At 43.0% G+C, this 16,482-nt stretch overlaps 2 protein-coding genes across 6 annotated transcripts in view; one reads left to right on the top strand and one right to left on the bottom strand.

The window, feature by feature from the left end:
• The window catches only part of LOC4576494 (potassium voltage-gated channel subfamily KQT member 5), a 263,147-nt gene that overhangs the window by 172,264 nt on the left and 74,401 nt on the right, over positions 1–16,482 (bottom strand). The gene's annotated exons all lie outside the window — the stretch shown is intronic.
• On the top strand, positions 1,031–15,522 carry LOC1276957 (reduced folate transporter). Its single transcript, XM_061644927.1, has 6 exons — positions 1,031–1,583; positions 5,944–6,031; positions 6,480–6,693; positions 10,469–10,684; positions 11,260–11,755; positions 13,606–15,522. The coding sequence occupies exons 1-6, from the start codon at positions 1,375–1,377 to the stop codon at positions 13,928–13,930; spliced, it is 1,548 nt and encodes a 515-aa protein (XP_061500911.1). The 5' UTR covers positions 1,031–1,374; the 3' UTR covers positions 13,931–15,522.

Raw genomic sequence — 16,482 nt, forward strand, 5'->3', positions numbered from 1 at the left:
ATTTTCAGCATAAATGTCATTTTTTAACTGATTTTCAGTAAAGCAATTTACTGAATGCATTTCAGTAATACATTTATTACTGAAAATCAGTAAAATAGGTGTCAAATTAGTCGTTTCACTGGATATCAGTAAAACAAATTACTGAAAATGCAGCAATCCATTCTGTCAAATCGACCTGTCAGTCAGATCATCAATACAAAACAATGCGGTAGCCACTTGCTCGTGATGTGCAAAAAGTTGATTTTGTAGGCGTTTAGAGGCACCCTGGTGAAATTTCAGGTGGTATTTCGGCTTACGGGAGTAATTTAAAACAATTGGCAGCCGTGTTGGTGTGTAAAATGTTTGCTACAATCCACTGTGCGTGCTGAAATTGCGTGGTGTCTGTGAGCGCTTACTGAACCATCTACACTTGCGGCGGTGAAATACAGTATAAAAACTTTATAAAACAACACGAAACATGTATTTATATCAACTGAGCGACTGGCAATATCTGCGCATCAATAAAAACTAAATTTAAAAGAAGTATTTCGTCATTTTTTAATCGCTACCAACTACTGAATAATCAGTAATATGAGAATGGCTTTACTGGGATTTCAGTAAACGAGCTGTCATTTTGGTGAGCATCGGACATTACTGAATGATTCAGTAAACATTCTTTTTACTGAAAGGATTACTGAAACTTCAGTTAAAAAAATTTCAGTAAAATTTTACTGAAGTTCAGTAAAAAAAGTTTTCTGTGAAAGCTTGTAGATTTTACTCGTTTAGATCAGCTTTCGTTACAAATCAACTTAAGATAAATTACTGTTTTACCAAAAATTTGAGAGCCTCTTAAAAACCAGAAATTTTCAAATTTTCTGCATGAATTGTTATACATAAATGGTTTAATGTAAAAACCTAGTTACCTAGTTATGCATGAACCGCGTATCTCGGACTGACTGTATTTATAATTAAAAATGCAGCATTAAAAGCAAAATTTTCTGTTCTTGCATTATAATCTCGATAAAATGAAACATGATATTTTTAAAAATGGTACTTAGCTCCAATTGAGCGACTGACCTACCGCACGCGTTCAGTTCATCATACTGAACGAACTACATCGCACGCGTTCACTGAAAAGAATCAAATTGCCCAAGCCTAGTTCCTACCGCGTCCGAGCAAAGCCGACCATGTGCCATTTATTTTCCACGCGCTAACATCCCGCAACACCACTGTGCGCCGCGTTTTCCGTACGCGTAAATGAACAAACCACGCCGCCGTATGCAAAACCAATTCGCATCCACACCGTGAAGGTTAGCAATCATTCTCGTGGGGTGTTCACATTCCGACCCGAAACGCTGGGCTGGCGCGTGGTGAGTTTATCACCGTGCCGCGAGGATGCAACCATGGCTGCGGGTGTCGCTGCTGCTGTGCGTCTTCGGGTTCTTCCGGGAGCTGCGCGTTTCCGAACCGTTCGTCACCGAGTTCCTGTCGGGCGAGTGGCGGGACATCGAGCCGGAGCAGCTGAACCGCGACGTCTACCCGATCGGCACGTACAGCCAGGTCGCGCTGCTCGTGTTTATGTTTCTGCTCACGGATGTCCTCAGGTATGGAGGGTGCTAGCTAACGCAATAAAGGCGAGGGAATGTACTCGTGTGGAAATTGAGACCAACCAAACAGTGAGCTGCATTTCTGTGTGGTGGAATCTTACCGATAGTGATTGTGAGGTTGTATGTGACTTGATGTGGAAACTGAAGAACGTAAAGGCATCTTTTGAGTAAAATTGTGTGCTTGAATGCATTAAAAGCTTGTTTTAAACGGTTTAATAAGATCTTTTTTGATCCTTCGTTAGGTTGTAGGATCAATGATGATGTTTGGAATCTTTTAGCATATAATTAATAATAATTTGCTAGCTTTATGAACATAAACAAACTGATACTTTTACGATAGTTTACTTGTGAATGAACTACTTCTTGTTGAGGTCATTTCAGAAAACGAATATTCATCGGATTAAATCATCGAAATGCAATTATACTCTCACGGGCTTAAACAAAACAAAAGATTGCTAAGACTGTTGAAAAATCTCCAAACAGCATTACCCCTAATACAACTGCAAATAAATACTTTACAAAACAAACTTCCCTCTAGCAGCGCACAGGAATTTTCTTCAAAAAACTTCACCCTTATCGTGCTTCTAAGCTGCTGTGTACATCACAGTGTATTTGATTCAAAAATTCCAACGCAGTTGCAATTTCACTAAGTGAATGAAGTGAGTTCCCCCAGTTTTGCATTTCTCGCAGCGCTTTCATTTCTTTAACGCTGAGCCTGCAAAACCAGGCCAAAGGGGCTTAAATTGTTGCTACACTTTCAGCCAATGCACAACCGCGCACTACCATTTATGTGGTCAAACCTTAAACGAATAGGCAATACGGAAGGGTGAAACTATACACAACCAGCACTCCCATACGCACAAAACTTGCCCATGTTCAATCTCCATTACCATACCCATGCATCTTTCTGTGGCAGTGTGTTGCTTGCCGAGATGCGAAACTGTGCCAAAAGCATCCATTCCTCGTGCTGGAAACACTTTCCAAAACAGCACTTAAACTGCCAAATTAAACTGACAACGTTTCCCCCATCTCCTTCGCCTGCCACGGCAAGGCGGGCGTCATTTTTCCAACGCTTTTGCGAATGTCATAAACTGAACTCGACGGAATCTTAGTGAGTAGTGTGTGTGTTAGTGTGTGTTGGAAGGGAAAAAACAGTAAAAAGTCCACAAAACTCAAGCATTTCGAAGCAGGAAATCTTTTCAGGCTTCTTCAAGATTGTAGGGCGAAAAAGTCAAAACAAACTCTCGTCTTGGGGCAACAACCCAACAACAACAGCGACAGTTACGCCAGCAAAAAAAAAATAAAACCTTCCCTCACATACAGTCACATCTGACTGAAAACTTCAATTTTATCGCTCTCTCCCTCTCCAGGCTGGGAGCGAAGAGGGCCACAGAACGGACGGTGGAATCCGGGGAACACACTTCAGGCCATAAACTCTTTAAATAATTTCACGAACCTCCACAACGTAAACAAAGTTCTGGTTCTAAGCGACCCCGGCGGTTCGATGCGGGCAAAACATTACCAGCGAAGGGCCACGCGCCGCATGGCTGGGAGGTGGTGTAAATCGCTTCCAACACTTATCTCGTTGAGCTGCAGCAATGGGCCAGCAGCTTTTTCTTGCCATTCTTCGACTTCTTACGAAATCGACCTCTCGTACCGCTGCCGTCCGTACGCGAAGACGGATAGTCCTGCCAGTAGTGGAACAGTTATTTTCATTCTCGGAACTATACTGTTCCTCTTCCCGAGAAGAAGGGAAGAAAAAAAAATGGAGCCATCCGTGTCCATGGGTTGATGGGTAGTAGCAGTAGCAGCAGCACTTGAGAAGCTAGAATAAATTGATTTTCCCTTCCGGTGACAGCAGTATCGTTTATTCCCGTCCAATTCACACATCCATTCCAGGACAGAAGGACAGAAAACTGGAGAGGAAGCGATGGCAAATGTACACAGAGAGTGCTTGAAGCCGAGCAAAGGGGACGTCTTAATTTGGCCGCGCCAAACGATAGCCAAACGGGGCAAATGGAGTCGAATTTATTCAGTTATTTAATTACACTCACCGAACTTTCCGCCGAACGTTCCTGGGGAACGGGTCAGATTGAGAGCACTTGCAGGCGACGAACGAGACGACTCTTCAGAAAGTGCTTTTGATAATGATTAGCTATGATATTTAAGATAAGCACTGGACGGCACACTATCGCGATGCTGGCAAGAAAGGGTCCCGCTGTTTCTTGGAAATGCTTGACACGAAACCGTTTCCATTACTGCAGGCTGACTGGCCCGGTGGCCTACTGACAGATGAAGAGCACAAAAGCTGTCCGAGAGGTCCTTTGGATTGGACAAGAATGACATTGTTGCGAGCATAGGGGTTAGCAAATGGGGCATTTTTCCACGAAACCGGTACCTCGGATCGAGTCCAGTACGTACAATGCAGACCCCGGATTGTCGGCTGCTCGGCAGGACGTTCGAGGTAGATGCAGCAGAACTTCACCCAAGCGACACGTTTTTGAGCACGGTTGGCGTACTGAGAAACACATTCAATTTCACCGGTGGAATGTTAATGCAATTTGTGTCCGGCAAATGGCAAGAGCAATGGTAACGCATGTCACACAATAAAATGAAACCCTTAAACTGTGACTTCAAGCAGAAAATGCTTGTCATATGTGTCTTTCGACAGGATGGGATATGAGGACAGGAATGTATCTTCATGGTTCAACGATTCAATGAAATGCTTTCAGTTTCACATTTTACTTCTCTTATGATCTTAAAATAAATCCTTATTTCGTTTGTTTAAAGCTACTTTCAACGCATTAAAAGAAACACGATTCATAAAAATATATTTTTAAATCATTTTATCAGCAACTGCCATTTCCAAACATTAACCTACATCACCTCAAACTTACTTCTACAGCAAATAATACAGCACAAAACACGCTTCCTTCTACCCGGTACAAGCTCAAACAACTCTGTACGGTGGTTTTTCCTTTCCCACCATTGTTTTGCACCTTCCCTTATGGTGCGCTGACGAAAAATTAAAAATTTAACCACCACTAAAGTCCCGATGCCACCGTTGCGCTGTGCCGGACGTTGGTACACAAGGTTCCACATACCGCTCCAAAAACCGCAAGGATGTTGCTGCAGCAGCAGCAACTTTTCGGACGGGCACGGTTAATGCGAGGGGTTCGCGCAACAGCACGAGCATGATTACACTTTCATGGATGCACCAGTTGCTTCGCTAGCAGTTGTGTATGTAAACACATTTTAAACAGGATCAGGTAACAGGTTCAGCCGGCGAGTGAAACAAGTGAGATAAACTGTTTCGTTAAGGTGCATTTAAAAGCAAAGGTTTTGGAATTGGTCGTTAAACGCAAACGTTGTTATTTGAACAGAGCTTGCAGCAAGCAACGAGCTTGATTACAGTGAGATTGGAGGAAAAATAATATGCTGAGCTTTAAATTAGACACGTTCAAATAATAGGGTAATACATTTGAGAGCTGAAATTTAGTAAACAAAAAGAGGAAAATAAAAGGAGTGTATTCTTAGCATCTAACAGGTTGCTACCCTCATAGTCAGTTTAACAACTTCCGTTAATGTTTGTTAACAAAGAGCAGCCACTGATTATGCACTTGTCGAGTCGATATTGCTAAAAATACCCTTATTGCGCCTTATTTGCTCCTCATCATCAAGAATATCAAAAATTTTGCACAATCAACTCATAGACATGGCCATAGATATAGAATTCATGTTATTGGCTGTTGTTACAACTAACATCATACTGTTTATTGCCACAAATATAACTATCTCAATTCACAAAATGTCCCATATCTCTCCACTTTGCTCAACATTGCCGTCGTTTTGTCGACGTAGATAAGAAAGTATCAAAGACCAACTTTCTTGTACCAAAAAGAAACCCAAACTCACTTTCCTTTTTTTATAATTTTTGTCACAAGAAATGTCTATCCAGATGGCCTGTGTACCATCTACATTCTAGAACAAACCCGCACACAAAGCCCACAACCACGCGAAACGCCCCACGAACCGGGCACGGATCGCAACAAGCCCACATTTTATCACATTAACGTTTCATTAACGGTCCTTGTCCCATCCGCACACGCTTCAACGATGCGTAATAGCTTTTTCTTCACCTCTCACTCCTCAATTGCATCTACTTACGGACACCAGCACCACACTCCCGAACCTCATTTTCGTCCGCTAATTTGCCCTTTTTCCCTTGGGTTTGATGCCACCATTTTGTTTTCTTTTTTCTTCACATCTCGGTTAACGATTCAACACGGCCTCACGGCTTGCACCGGCTCCTGACCAACCCTCGCACTTGCTACAACCCCTACCGGTACGTCATCAGATACAAATCGATAATTGTGTTTTCCGCCTGCTTGGGCATCGTCATCTGGTCGTTGCTGCTGTGGACGGAATCGTTAGCCGCACTGCAGGTTAGTAGTAGTATCCTTGCTGCAACTCGTACACCACGGGCGGGGTTAAATATGCGCGCAGCACATAAATTGTGTGCTACAATATATTCCCCCCTACCATCGGCAACAAGTGATGCAGCTGATGCCACCGAGGCAGCCCATAGCACGCAAACCGCGAACCATATCCATCACCGTAGTTAATCGGAACGTAGCGAACAGAATAGAGAAAAAAAGCACATCTCATATCCTCATTTGCGTGGCTGCCGGAGTGCACTCGAGCAGCACTTTCCCAAACGCAACACTTGCCAAGAAGTACGGCTGTGTGCGGCTATCGAACTCGTTCGCTGCCGGTACATTAAACCCTCAACCACAACGGCCGCGATGCCTGCCATGCCAGCTGAATTGCATTCGTTATCCGCTGCCGCCCGCTTCGCTTCGCTCACTAAACTGCTCCCCTTTCCTTCAACAGGTCGTGCAAGTGCTGTACGGTGCCTACATGGCCTCGGAAGTGGCCTACTACACGTACATCTACGCCAAGATTAGCCGGGAAAAGTATCAACAGGTGACTGGCAACACGCGGGCCGCCATCCTGCTCGGCCGCTTCCTGTCCGGCGTTATCTCGCAGGTACTCGTTTCCACCGGTGCGATGAACGTACGCGACCTGAATTATATTACACTCGGCAGTAAGTACGCTGTTTGTTTCGACGACGGTCCGCTTTTGCTTGCGCTTCCAGTGGCGAGGGTTGGATGGTACAAGGAAGCGAACTGTGTTCCAAATTGGACGGTTTCATGAATGGCTGTGTGTGGAACCCCGTAGCGCTTAGTTCATGCCAAGAAAAGGAAGCCATTCACAGGGCAGAATACTCGATACTGGAATGCTTGGTTTACCATTTTCTAGCGAATCGTAATGGGAAGAAAGTTTTCTCAGAATTTAGTAGCCTCGGCATGAACATTTCTTTCAAGAGTAGATACATGAACCATTCAAGCATTCAGAATACATTGTGAAGCAGTCTTTATTGGCTATTTCAAGCAGTAAATTAAATTGGAATGGTTCGTTCGATCGGCATTGTTCGAAAGAGAAATAGCTACCCGGCAGTGTCATGGCAGAGGGTGATATTAAAATGTATCCAAATGGCATTGCTCTAGGAAAACCATCGGGCGTGGGAATGTAGTCACTGTAAACATTAAAACTGGGATAAATATTTATGTTTGGGTTTCGTAATTTTCTACCATTTTCCAGCCAAGCTGTAATTAAATGGACTAGTGTGTGTTTTGACACAGTACTAATTAATAGGAAAAAAACATTAAGTAGCACAAGGAATGTTGCAAATACTTTGAGCTATATGCTGTTTTAATAGATGAATAGCTAACAAAGTAACAACAACTAATTCATACACTGAAATCCAATCTATCCGTGGATCGTGTTATTTTGGTGATGGTGGAGAAAAACATTGTGAACAAGTTAACACAATAACAAGTAACAATAACAAGTTAGCTAAATGAAAGATACCTTAAAGTTTAGATTTAGAGACGAAACTACAAAATGTATTGAGTGACGGAATGTATTATACAATTTTTGTGTTTACTGTAACTTACATTGTTATTCTTCATATAAAGCAAGCACAAATGGTTTGATATGTTTGCTAACAACTTGCGTTTTTGTGAATTTTTGAGCTTTAGTTTCGTTTTGAACCCTAGATAGGCAACAAACTGAAGTCGACAAATAGAGGATAAGTCCTAAGGTTCATCTATTAAAGAGACAAACAAATACCTATGGTTGTTCTACATCAATTTACGCTCATTTTAATGCTAGCTACGAGCTGACATTGTCAAACAAACGCAAGTTGTTAGCAAACATATCAAACCATTTGAGCTTGGTTTATATGAAGAATAACAATGTGAGTTACAGTAAACACAAGAATTGTATAATACATTCCGTCAATGTTTTTTTTTTTGTATTTTCGTTTAACAATTGCAAATAGATCAATAATTTTGCTCTTCGTATTGGAGGATACTGATAGATTTTAGGGTTAATCTATCAAATTACAAAAAATGCTTGTTTTATTATTCATTCCAATCAAAATTCATACCACAATTTGAATCTTCTAGCAAGAAACATAACCAGTTTGATCTGACCGGGTCAAATATTCAATCAAGCGTCCTGTAAAACGCATCACCGTCCCGTGCTGATGCCTCCTGATTCCCCCTCCTAACCTCATTTATGCCAATCAAGTTGATTTCTTTGCCTTGTTCCACGTTCCGGCCTTTATGTCTCACTCTAAAGACTTACACTTCCTTGTTGTTATGCAATCGAATTCCACAAGGGTCCTATTTTATAAACATGCCCATGGGCCATCGGCTAGTTTGAAATTGCTCCAGCATTCTTCTTTCCATCCTTGTAGCTACATCGTACTACATCTGCTGATCGACCACTCATTTATATCCATTAAAGCTTTTCTTACTTCGACCACAATCCAGACCCACTTCCATCCTCATCACACATGCATCACCGTACCGCACCAACGGGGCACTTCACAATTATTCCAATCTTTTCTTGATTGATCGATACTTGATTCGCCTTCTGTTTCTCAGCCACCGCTATATCTCGTCCGTTGCATCTGGAGCGTCTCTTATCGTCTCCGAGGGGGAGGGTTTGGCTTCAACCGTTGGCCATCAATCAACTTTAAGTTTGTTCGACAGCTACCATTCCGGCCAGTGTCACTTTGATGTGTTCATCAAAGATTAAGGTTACTCCACTCGGGTCGGGAATTTCGTCTGCGGTTCGGGATGGATGTAGAAAATCAATATCTTTTTTATCCCGAGGGCTATCAACGGACAACGAGGATGGGTCGTTCTGACAATATCGATGTTTTAATACGCTTAGAATGTTCCTCCTTAGAATAACTAGCATGATTTTGAAATTATAAACTAAAAGATGTGAAATACTGTATTCATACATTTCGTCAGCTACATTACAGGGTTTTCGAGGATTATATAGACATGTTCAGCGAGTTGTAGATTCGTTCAGGCATATAATAGACTCTTTCAGCGAGATATAGAATTGTTCGGAAGTAGGTGTAGACATGTTCGGTTATACTGTAGAGCTGTCACTTTCGTACCCCTTGGACTGCAAGTTCGATCATTCTCATCAGAAGGTAAACAAACGGTTTTGAAAAAATATGCTTTTTTCAACTAATTTATGTATTAAACAGCTTGGAGAATGGTTATTAGCTACTTTTAGGACTTTTAAGAATGAAAAATTGAACCCTGCGGCACAGTGTGTAAACAAAACAAATGACAGCTCTACAGAATCGCTGAACATGTCAACGCCTACTTTCGAACAATTCCATATCTCGCTGAAAGAGTCTATTAATGCCTGAACGAATCTTTAACTCGCTGAACATGTCTATATAATCCTCGAAAACCCTGTATATGCCTGAACGAATCTACAACTCGCTGAACATGTCTATATAATCCTCGAAAACCCTGTAAGAGTTCTCCAAGTATATGCAATACTAATTCAGACAATTATTCACGTCAATTATCATAACTGTTATTAATAACCCCCCAAAACCCTCCTGGCTATCGAACCATTACAAAATGTCTCCGTATCATCTGCAACCTTGTTTTCTCTGTCATTACCATATTTTGACAGTAATCAAGCATTTTAATAATTTTACCTTGTCAACATTTCAAACGACAGTCGATGACATCGTTGATAATTAAAACATTGTCCCATTCCAATAGCAGCATACATTCCTACGAACAACTGTTTCTTGCCCACTCTGTCATGTTTCTCTTTACTCAATATTTCATCCTAAAAAAAAGCTCATAAACCGATCAACTACGAGTAATAATTAAAAACGGCAACCATTTCCATTTCACAGAACGGACAGGACAACCCACTCTTGTTCGATTTTAATTTACTTCCATGGCAAAGCACGAAGAACCAAGCTGCCTTCTGTTGCTGTTTGCTTCTCTTTGGCCGTATCAGAACAATGCTATAATCAGTGCAAGTGCAGAACAGAAAAAAGCCCCACTAAAGGAAATGCTATAAGAGCCAGGTCAACACCTGTGTAATGATGGTTGGAGGGTGAAAAAACGTGGAAGCATCCCACCAACAAATCACCATGCCGAAAGCCTGCCGGTGATGAACGTGATAAAGTGTGTTTCCGGTATGTGCTTCCGCATCCGAAGTACTGCCTCTTTTCGCTTGTTGCATCGGGGCGAGCGAAGGCCCACTGGAGGGCTACATTTTATTTCCACTTCCTTCCCGTGATGCCATGAGGCCGTGATCGGCAAAGTCCTTCCCATTGAGCGCAGTGGTGGTCTACTGTGCTGCAGCTACTGCTTCTTTTGAATCACTTTTCCACACGCTACTACGCTACAAACCGAAGCTACAAACCCCCGAGTCCGTGAATCTGAGAACCGCGCTACATGCATTTCGTATTTTTGCAGCGCAAGCCGTTTCTCTGCTTTGGTCATTTTTGCTGCCACCGGTAAAAACCAGTGTTTACTTCTATGCTCGCGATGAGGACACTAAGCCGACCGATGGAATGGTGGCCTGTGATCCTGTACCAACGCCACAGCAGAAGGAACAGGAGCAAAAAGCGCAGGATCAGTTGGAGCTCCACGGTGACAATGGATTGGATGCTTCCCAGAAGGTTTCCCCGGGTGAGTTTCCTGGCAGAACATTAATTCTGTCAATGGGTGAGTAAAATATTAGATTCAGCCGAACATGGCGCGTTTTGGGAAAACAGTGGTTGCAAAATTCAACAGACAAAAGAAGTGATACATGCAGTGACTATGAACACAATATCCAAACACCAGCAAACGAGAACTGGAAGGACAATCCTAGGTGGAAAAAAAAATAAAATTATGAAATTTAAAAAGGCATACAGTTCCAAAAATATCGATCTAAATTCCCAAAAAACAGAAGTTGAAAATCCACCAAGAGTAGGTTGTTTCATGTTAATAATCAAGAAGTCTTTTATATCAAACGTATAAAGTGTTGAAAATATTACATTTTATGCAAAAAATTGATAGCATCATTCTTGGATGTTTTCTAATTCGAATTTCACAGGAAGGTTTAATAAATGAAACAATTTTAAATCTTACTATTTTTCATCGAATAGGTAGTCTTTTGTCTTGTTTACCGAGATCTGTTCAAATTACCTTCTACTATCCAGTATGCTCACAATGTCCTACGTAAAAACACATTTTATTTATTCATTTCGCTCCCACAACAGACCGCACCACCCCAAATAATGAACCCAACGAATCCGTCGAAAATGGCACCGCAACCGCAAAAACCATCGACGCCCAGCCGAAGGCACGATTCTCTGCCTCCCGCGCTGTGCGACTGCTCTGGAAGCATCTCATCTCCGCCTACCGGCAGCTGCCCGTCGTCCAGTGGAGCCTCTGGTGGGCGCTAGCGATGGCCGGCTTCATCCAGGTGCAGGTGTACGTGCAGCTGCTGTGGCACGAGATCGACCAGCAGCAGGGCACTCTGTTCAACGGGGGTGCCGAGGCACTGCTCACCCTGCTCGGTGCGATGAGTGCGCTGGCGGCAGGTTACATCGCCAATCGTATCTTCGAACAGTGGGCCCTCTGGATACTGACGGTTTGCTCCGGGCTGCAGGGTGGACTCATCTTTTACTCCGGCTTTGCCACCAACATTTGGGTGGCGTACGTGCTTTACATTCTGTTCGGCACGCTGTACCTGTTTATGGTCACGATGGCAAGGTAGGTCGTTGCACTCACTGTCTTACTGAAGCTGAAACCTGCGCTGAGTATTTTCACGTACCCAAAGCTTTCAGTCGGAGCTTCTCTCCTACACATATCAAACATTGCCTTTGGTGAAACATGTTGATTGCTTTCTTACTTACCGCCCACACTGTGTGCCCAGATCGGAAAAGTCAAACTTTAAAGCATAACACATTGTTTTTCTCACAGCTTCCCCCACACAACTCTCACGATCACGTCAAGCTTTGTACAAATACTTTGTTCGAGACATATGCACAAACACACCCAAAATACCATCCAGAAACGTAAAAACACACCCTCCCTAGCTGACCAATGATTCACGAGCTACGAACGCTTTAATTCATAGCAATAAGCAATATGCAAATTGCTTTGCCCTTCCCTCTTTCCCTGCTTTCGTGCGGGTCACTTTCGTTTTATCGTCCCTTTGCCTTCGCCTTTACCGTTCATATTTCGTTCGCGGTTCTTTCCTAATTGAATCGTCCCCGCTCGATGGGAAAAAAATGGTTCGTGAGGAATGGTTGGTTGCGGTTGGCAAAATGGGAATGAAAAGCGACGCAAAAAAAGCACACGTTGAAACAAACCCAAGTCGCCATCCGTTCGCAAAAACATTGGGGAACGTTGTAAATTATAAGGCGCTCGGATTTGCTGCCACCGCGCCGTGAGTCTGTCCAGTCCCTTCTTTTTGCCAGTGCAGACGGCAAAACGAGCTCCGCGCCGAGAGCTTATAGCATGCGGAAGGAACAAGGGGACAAGGTTCTGTTTTCGAAATCTTAATTGAAAACAGTAATAAAAAGCTTTCGCAAAGCGAGTCTGGGGAAGAGTGGTAAAGAACAGTCGGGCGAAAGAATACAAGGAAGCACTTGTGGCGCGTTTCGGGCAACGAGGCGATTTAAACGATTTTGTTTAATTTGCCAATTTTTAATGCTATTAAAAAGGATGCTATTTATTTTGTCGAGCTAATATTTTTAAGTATAAAGAAGATTAAAAGATTAAAGATTATGCATATTGATTCTAAAGAAGATAAAAGAAAATGATACAAAGAAGTCGAAGAAATGCTCCGTAATAATTAATGTATTTTTCAGTTTGTATGAAATTCTAGAACGAAAAACTTTACGATTAATGAAATGATTATGATATCTCTTATCTCAAAAAAAGTAATATAAGGAAATCCTATTAAAAGCCTTACCTATCTATGCATTGCAGAGGAACTCTAATGAAGAATAAACACTAAATTAACTACCAAAATTTGAAGAACGAAATTTCGAAAGATCTCTAGTCTCTAAACGTAAAAATGACAAACGTCTAACGAAACTGTAAGACCTTATCATTTTACTCAATTTGTAATCCATAATTGAAGTCAAAGTTCGACATAGCACGGCGTTCCCCGATCGCCCCTCGGTCCCATAGACGTCAATTAAACTTTCCATTCAAAAACATACACCCGGAAACAATTCCAATCAATCAACACTGGCATTCAAAATTAACAAAACGCTTGTTCGTATGCGATACAAAGAACATACACACACCGAGAAAAAGCACAATCAAATAAACTTCCCATTCACGTCCAAAAATAGCTTCCACCTGCAATTCCCCACGGTTGGAAGGAAGCAAAACACAGAGCACCGTTTGAAATCAATTAAACACACCTTGTAGCGACATAACTCGATCAGCAAGCGGCAACACGATACCATATTTTGCTGCTGCACACTTTTGACCAGCCGTTTGCCAAACTCCAAAACCTCGCCATTCATCGCAGGCAATGCTGTATGATATTTGTGTGCAGGTTTTTTTCTCATTTTTTAAACCGTCTCTTTCGTTTTCTCTCCCAGTGCGATCGTGGCGAAATATCTCGAAGAGGACAGCTTCGGGCTGATCTTTGGCATCAACATGTTCGTGGCGGTCGGTGTGCAGGCACTGCTAACCCTGGCGACGATCTCGGAGCGCGGCCTGATGCTTGACCCGCGGGACCAGTTCAAGGTGTACGGTGGCTACTTTTTGGTGCTCTCGATAATCTACCTAATTGCCGCCATCGCCGCCAGCGCGGCCCGTGTGTGGCAATTGCGAAGGGAAGCGCGAGCCGCCTCCACCAATGCCGGTGTGGAAGGGTCAGTTGCAACAGCGGAACGATGCGAACCGGCGACCGTAAGTGGTTGAATGGAATAAAAAAAAAAACAAACTGACATAGAAACGCTTCAAACACAACTTCGTCATTTAGAGGGAGGCTTCGGTCTGCCGTCTGGCGATTCCATTCGCTCCTTTGCCATTGCTTCCCAGCGGCGACGTCGTCTGTCAACCGTTATTCGAATGATCGAAAAAGATGGAAAGTTATACACAAAATACATACACACACACACATATACGCCCCTCGGCCGATTGAAACTGAATCCACTCAGCGGCAAAACACACCGGAAACACTTCGGTCAATCGTTTTGGTTCCCTTGGCAAACTTCCCCCAGCCGCATGAGGCTAGTTGTGGAGAGGGAGTGGGTGGTTGGCGTTTTCGGAACGTCGGATAGTTTTGAAGCCGTTGCATCCGGTGGGTAGGAAATGTTTTCGGGGTAAGCTACAGTGAGGGCTGTTCTATTTTGGGCGGTGAATACGATGCTTTCGCCAGCGGCATTCAATTGGTTTTTGAAGACCTCTCGGGCCAGTCCTGGAGCATAGACGTCAAGTTGTTCGATCTCCTAACATGTCTATACATAATTTAGACCTACAAACTAACAAACTGACTACGGCACGACTGACTTGCCTACGTATTAATCATCCGAACAATCGTTGTTATTTGAAACCTTAAGTAACTTAATGCGAGCAGCTCTTTACCGACTATGGTTGTTACACAAAATTACCAAATACAGCGGAGCGCCATTTATCCGGGTTCATCGGGACTCGACCTTTCCCGGATACTCGGATAACACGGAATAACACGGATGAAGAGTAAAAGTATATATTTTATCGCTAATTTGTAGTTTATTTTTGAAATTTATATTCTGTTTTGGGAAAAACCTAGCCAGTTTTTATTGACTTCATGTTTTTCCAACAAGAATATTTGAAATGTGTCATGAATTATAGCATTTTTGGTTATGATAATGTGCTCTGATAACCTTTTTTTAAGTCAGTTCAAATTCATTTCTCAACAATACGGATACACGAAAAGCCGGATAAAAGGTACCCTGATAAACGGCGCTCACTGTATGAATAAGAAATAACAAAACATGTTTTCATTTAGGAAAATATCTAACTGAAATGTTGTTTGAATAATCGACTAAATAGACTCACTACTTAGCACAGCAAACAAAGTGTTCAATTCTTTCAGAATATTAAGATAAAAGGATATGAATGTAAGATTGTATCGCATCTGGTTCAAACACAAAGAGAAGAGCCTGAACATTCTTTACCAGGAAGTTCTGTATTCCGATCTTTGTGTAACATTCAACAGTCGTTAAATAATCATTGATTGCAAATCGTCACAGAAATGATGAAATGGCAGCAATATTCGATAAAAAATTAATCGCACTTACAAAACTCTCCCCCACTGTAGATATAGAAGATAACATCAGAAAGTAGAACACTCCACTCAACTTCTCAGCAAAGGCGAACTAGCTACCAATCCGGTTTGAGGTTGAACAGAACAAAAAAACACATCCTACTATCCTTCGCCTCAACCCCCATCTTCAGGACGAAAACTGACGCCAGAGATGTCCTCTAGCATCCGGCGCGAACGGACACACACAACCTCACTTGCACAGGAAAGCAGCAAGCGTCGCCCCAAAAAAAAGATGGCAACGGATAGCTTTCGGGTTCGGGCATTTATCATCGACCTTCCGGGGTGGGTGTTTTCCCAAGCCCGAGCTCCTCTTCTTCCCATCCCCGCCAAAGCTGCTAAGCCATCATATACAAAACATTATTTTTCATCGCATCGTCCCATCTAAAAGTCAGCGTCGGGTTTCCCTGCCAGTCCCTGCCACCAACACCGGCTGTATCCCCTTATTCAAAGGCATCCATCTTGCCGTCGCTTGGACTGCTGCGCCTTCATCGCGAACCACCACCACCATATCCCGCTTTCATGCACACCCAAACGTTGCGGAGCGGGCTTTTGTTGTTGAAAGTTTTGCGCTGCATCACACAATGCACCGGAGCCGGGGCCACACAATGTTCCAACCGATGGACGAAAATGGCAATTGCATTGCACTTCCTTTGCACCATAGCCCAAGAATCCATCGTCTATTTTGTATTCCCCGTTCCTTGGGCTACCTCTTCTGCGCTTTTGTTGCCTCCCCTATTTTGGGCAGCAATTTTGTTCTATCTCTTTTGCAAGTTCACTGCTCCCCGTACTCCCATCCCATTCTGCGCTCATTTCTCACTTAAGAACGGGCTATCATCAGCTTGGTTTGATGTAGTTGTTGCAGAACCCATTTGAGAGAAAGAGATCGGAGGGATGTTGGCGTGTAAAGGCAACCCTTCCTGCGCAGCAGCAGCCGGGCGAGTGTGAACGGGATAGCATGGATTGGGAAAGAAATTAGGTTAAATAAATGTCAGCTATATTAATGATATTTCATTCGCTTCTAAAAGCTTTTTCGTTGGCCCCGCTGCTCCCTCTCACGGCCCCTTACGTTGTGCTGTCCATTCTCGAGACATGCTTTTGCGTTCACCGTGGAAGCAGAGCGCCCGGACTGTGTTGTATTGTTCGCAAAACGATCGCATTTCAA

The sequence above is a fragment of the Anopheles gambiae genome, chromosome 2 (assembly GCF_943734735.2).
Source record: "Anopheles gambiae chromosome 2, idAnoGambNW_F1_1, whole genome shotgun sequence".
Lineage (NCBI taxonomy): Eukaryota > Metazoa > Arthropoda > Insecta > Diptera > Culicidae > Anopheles > Anopheles gambiae.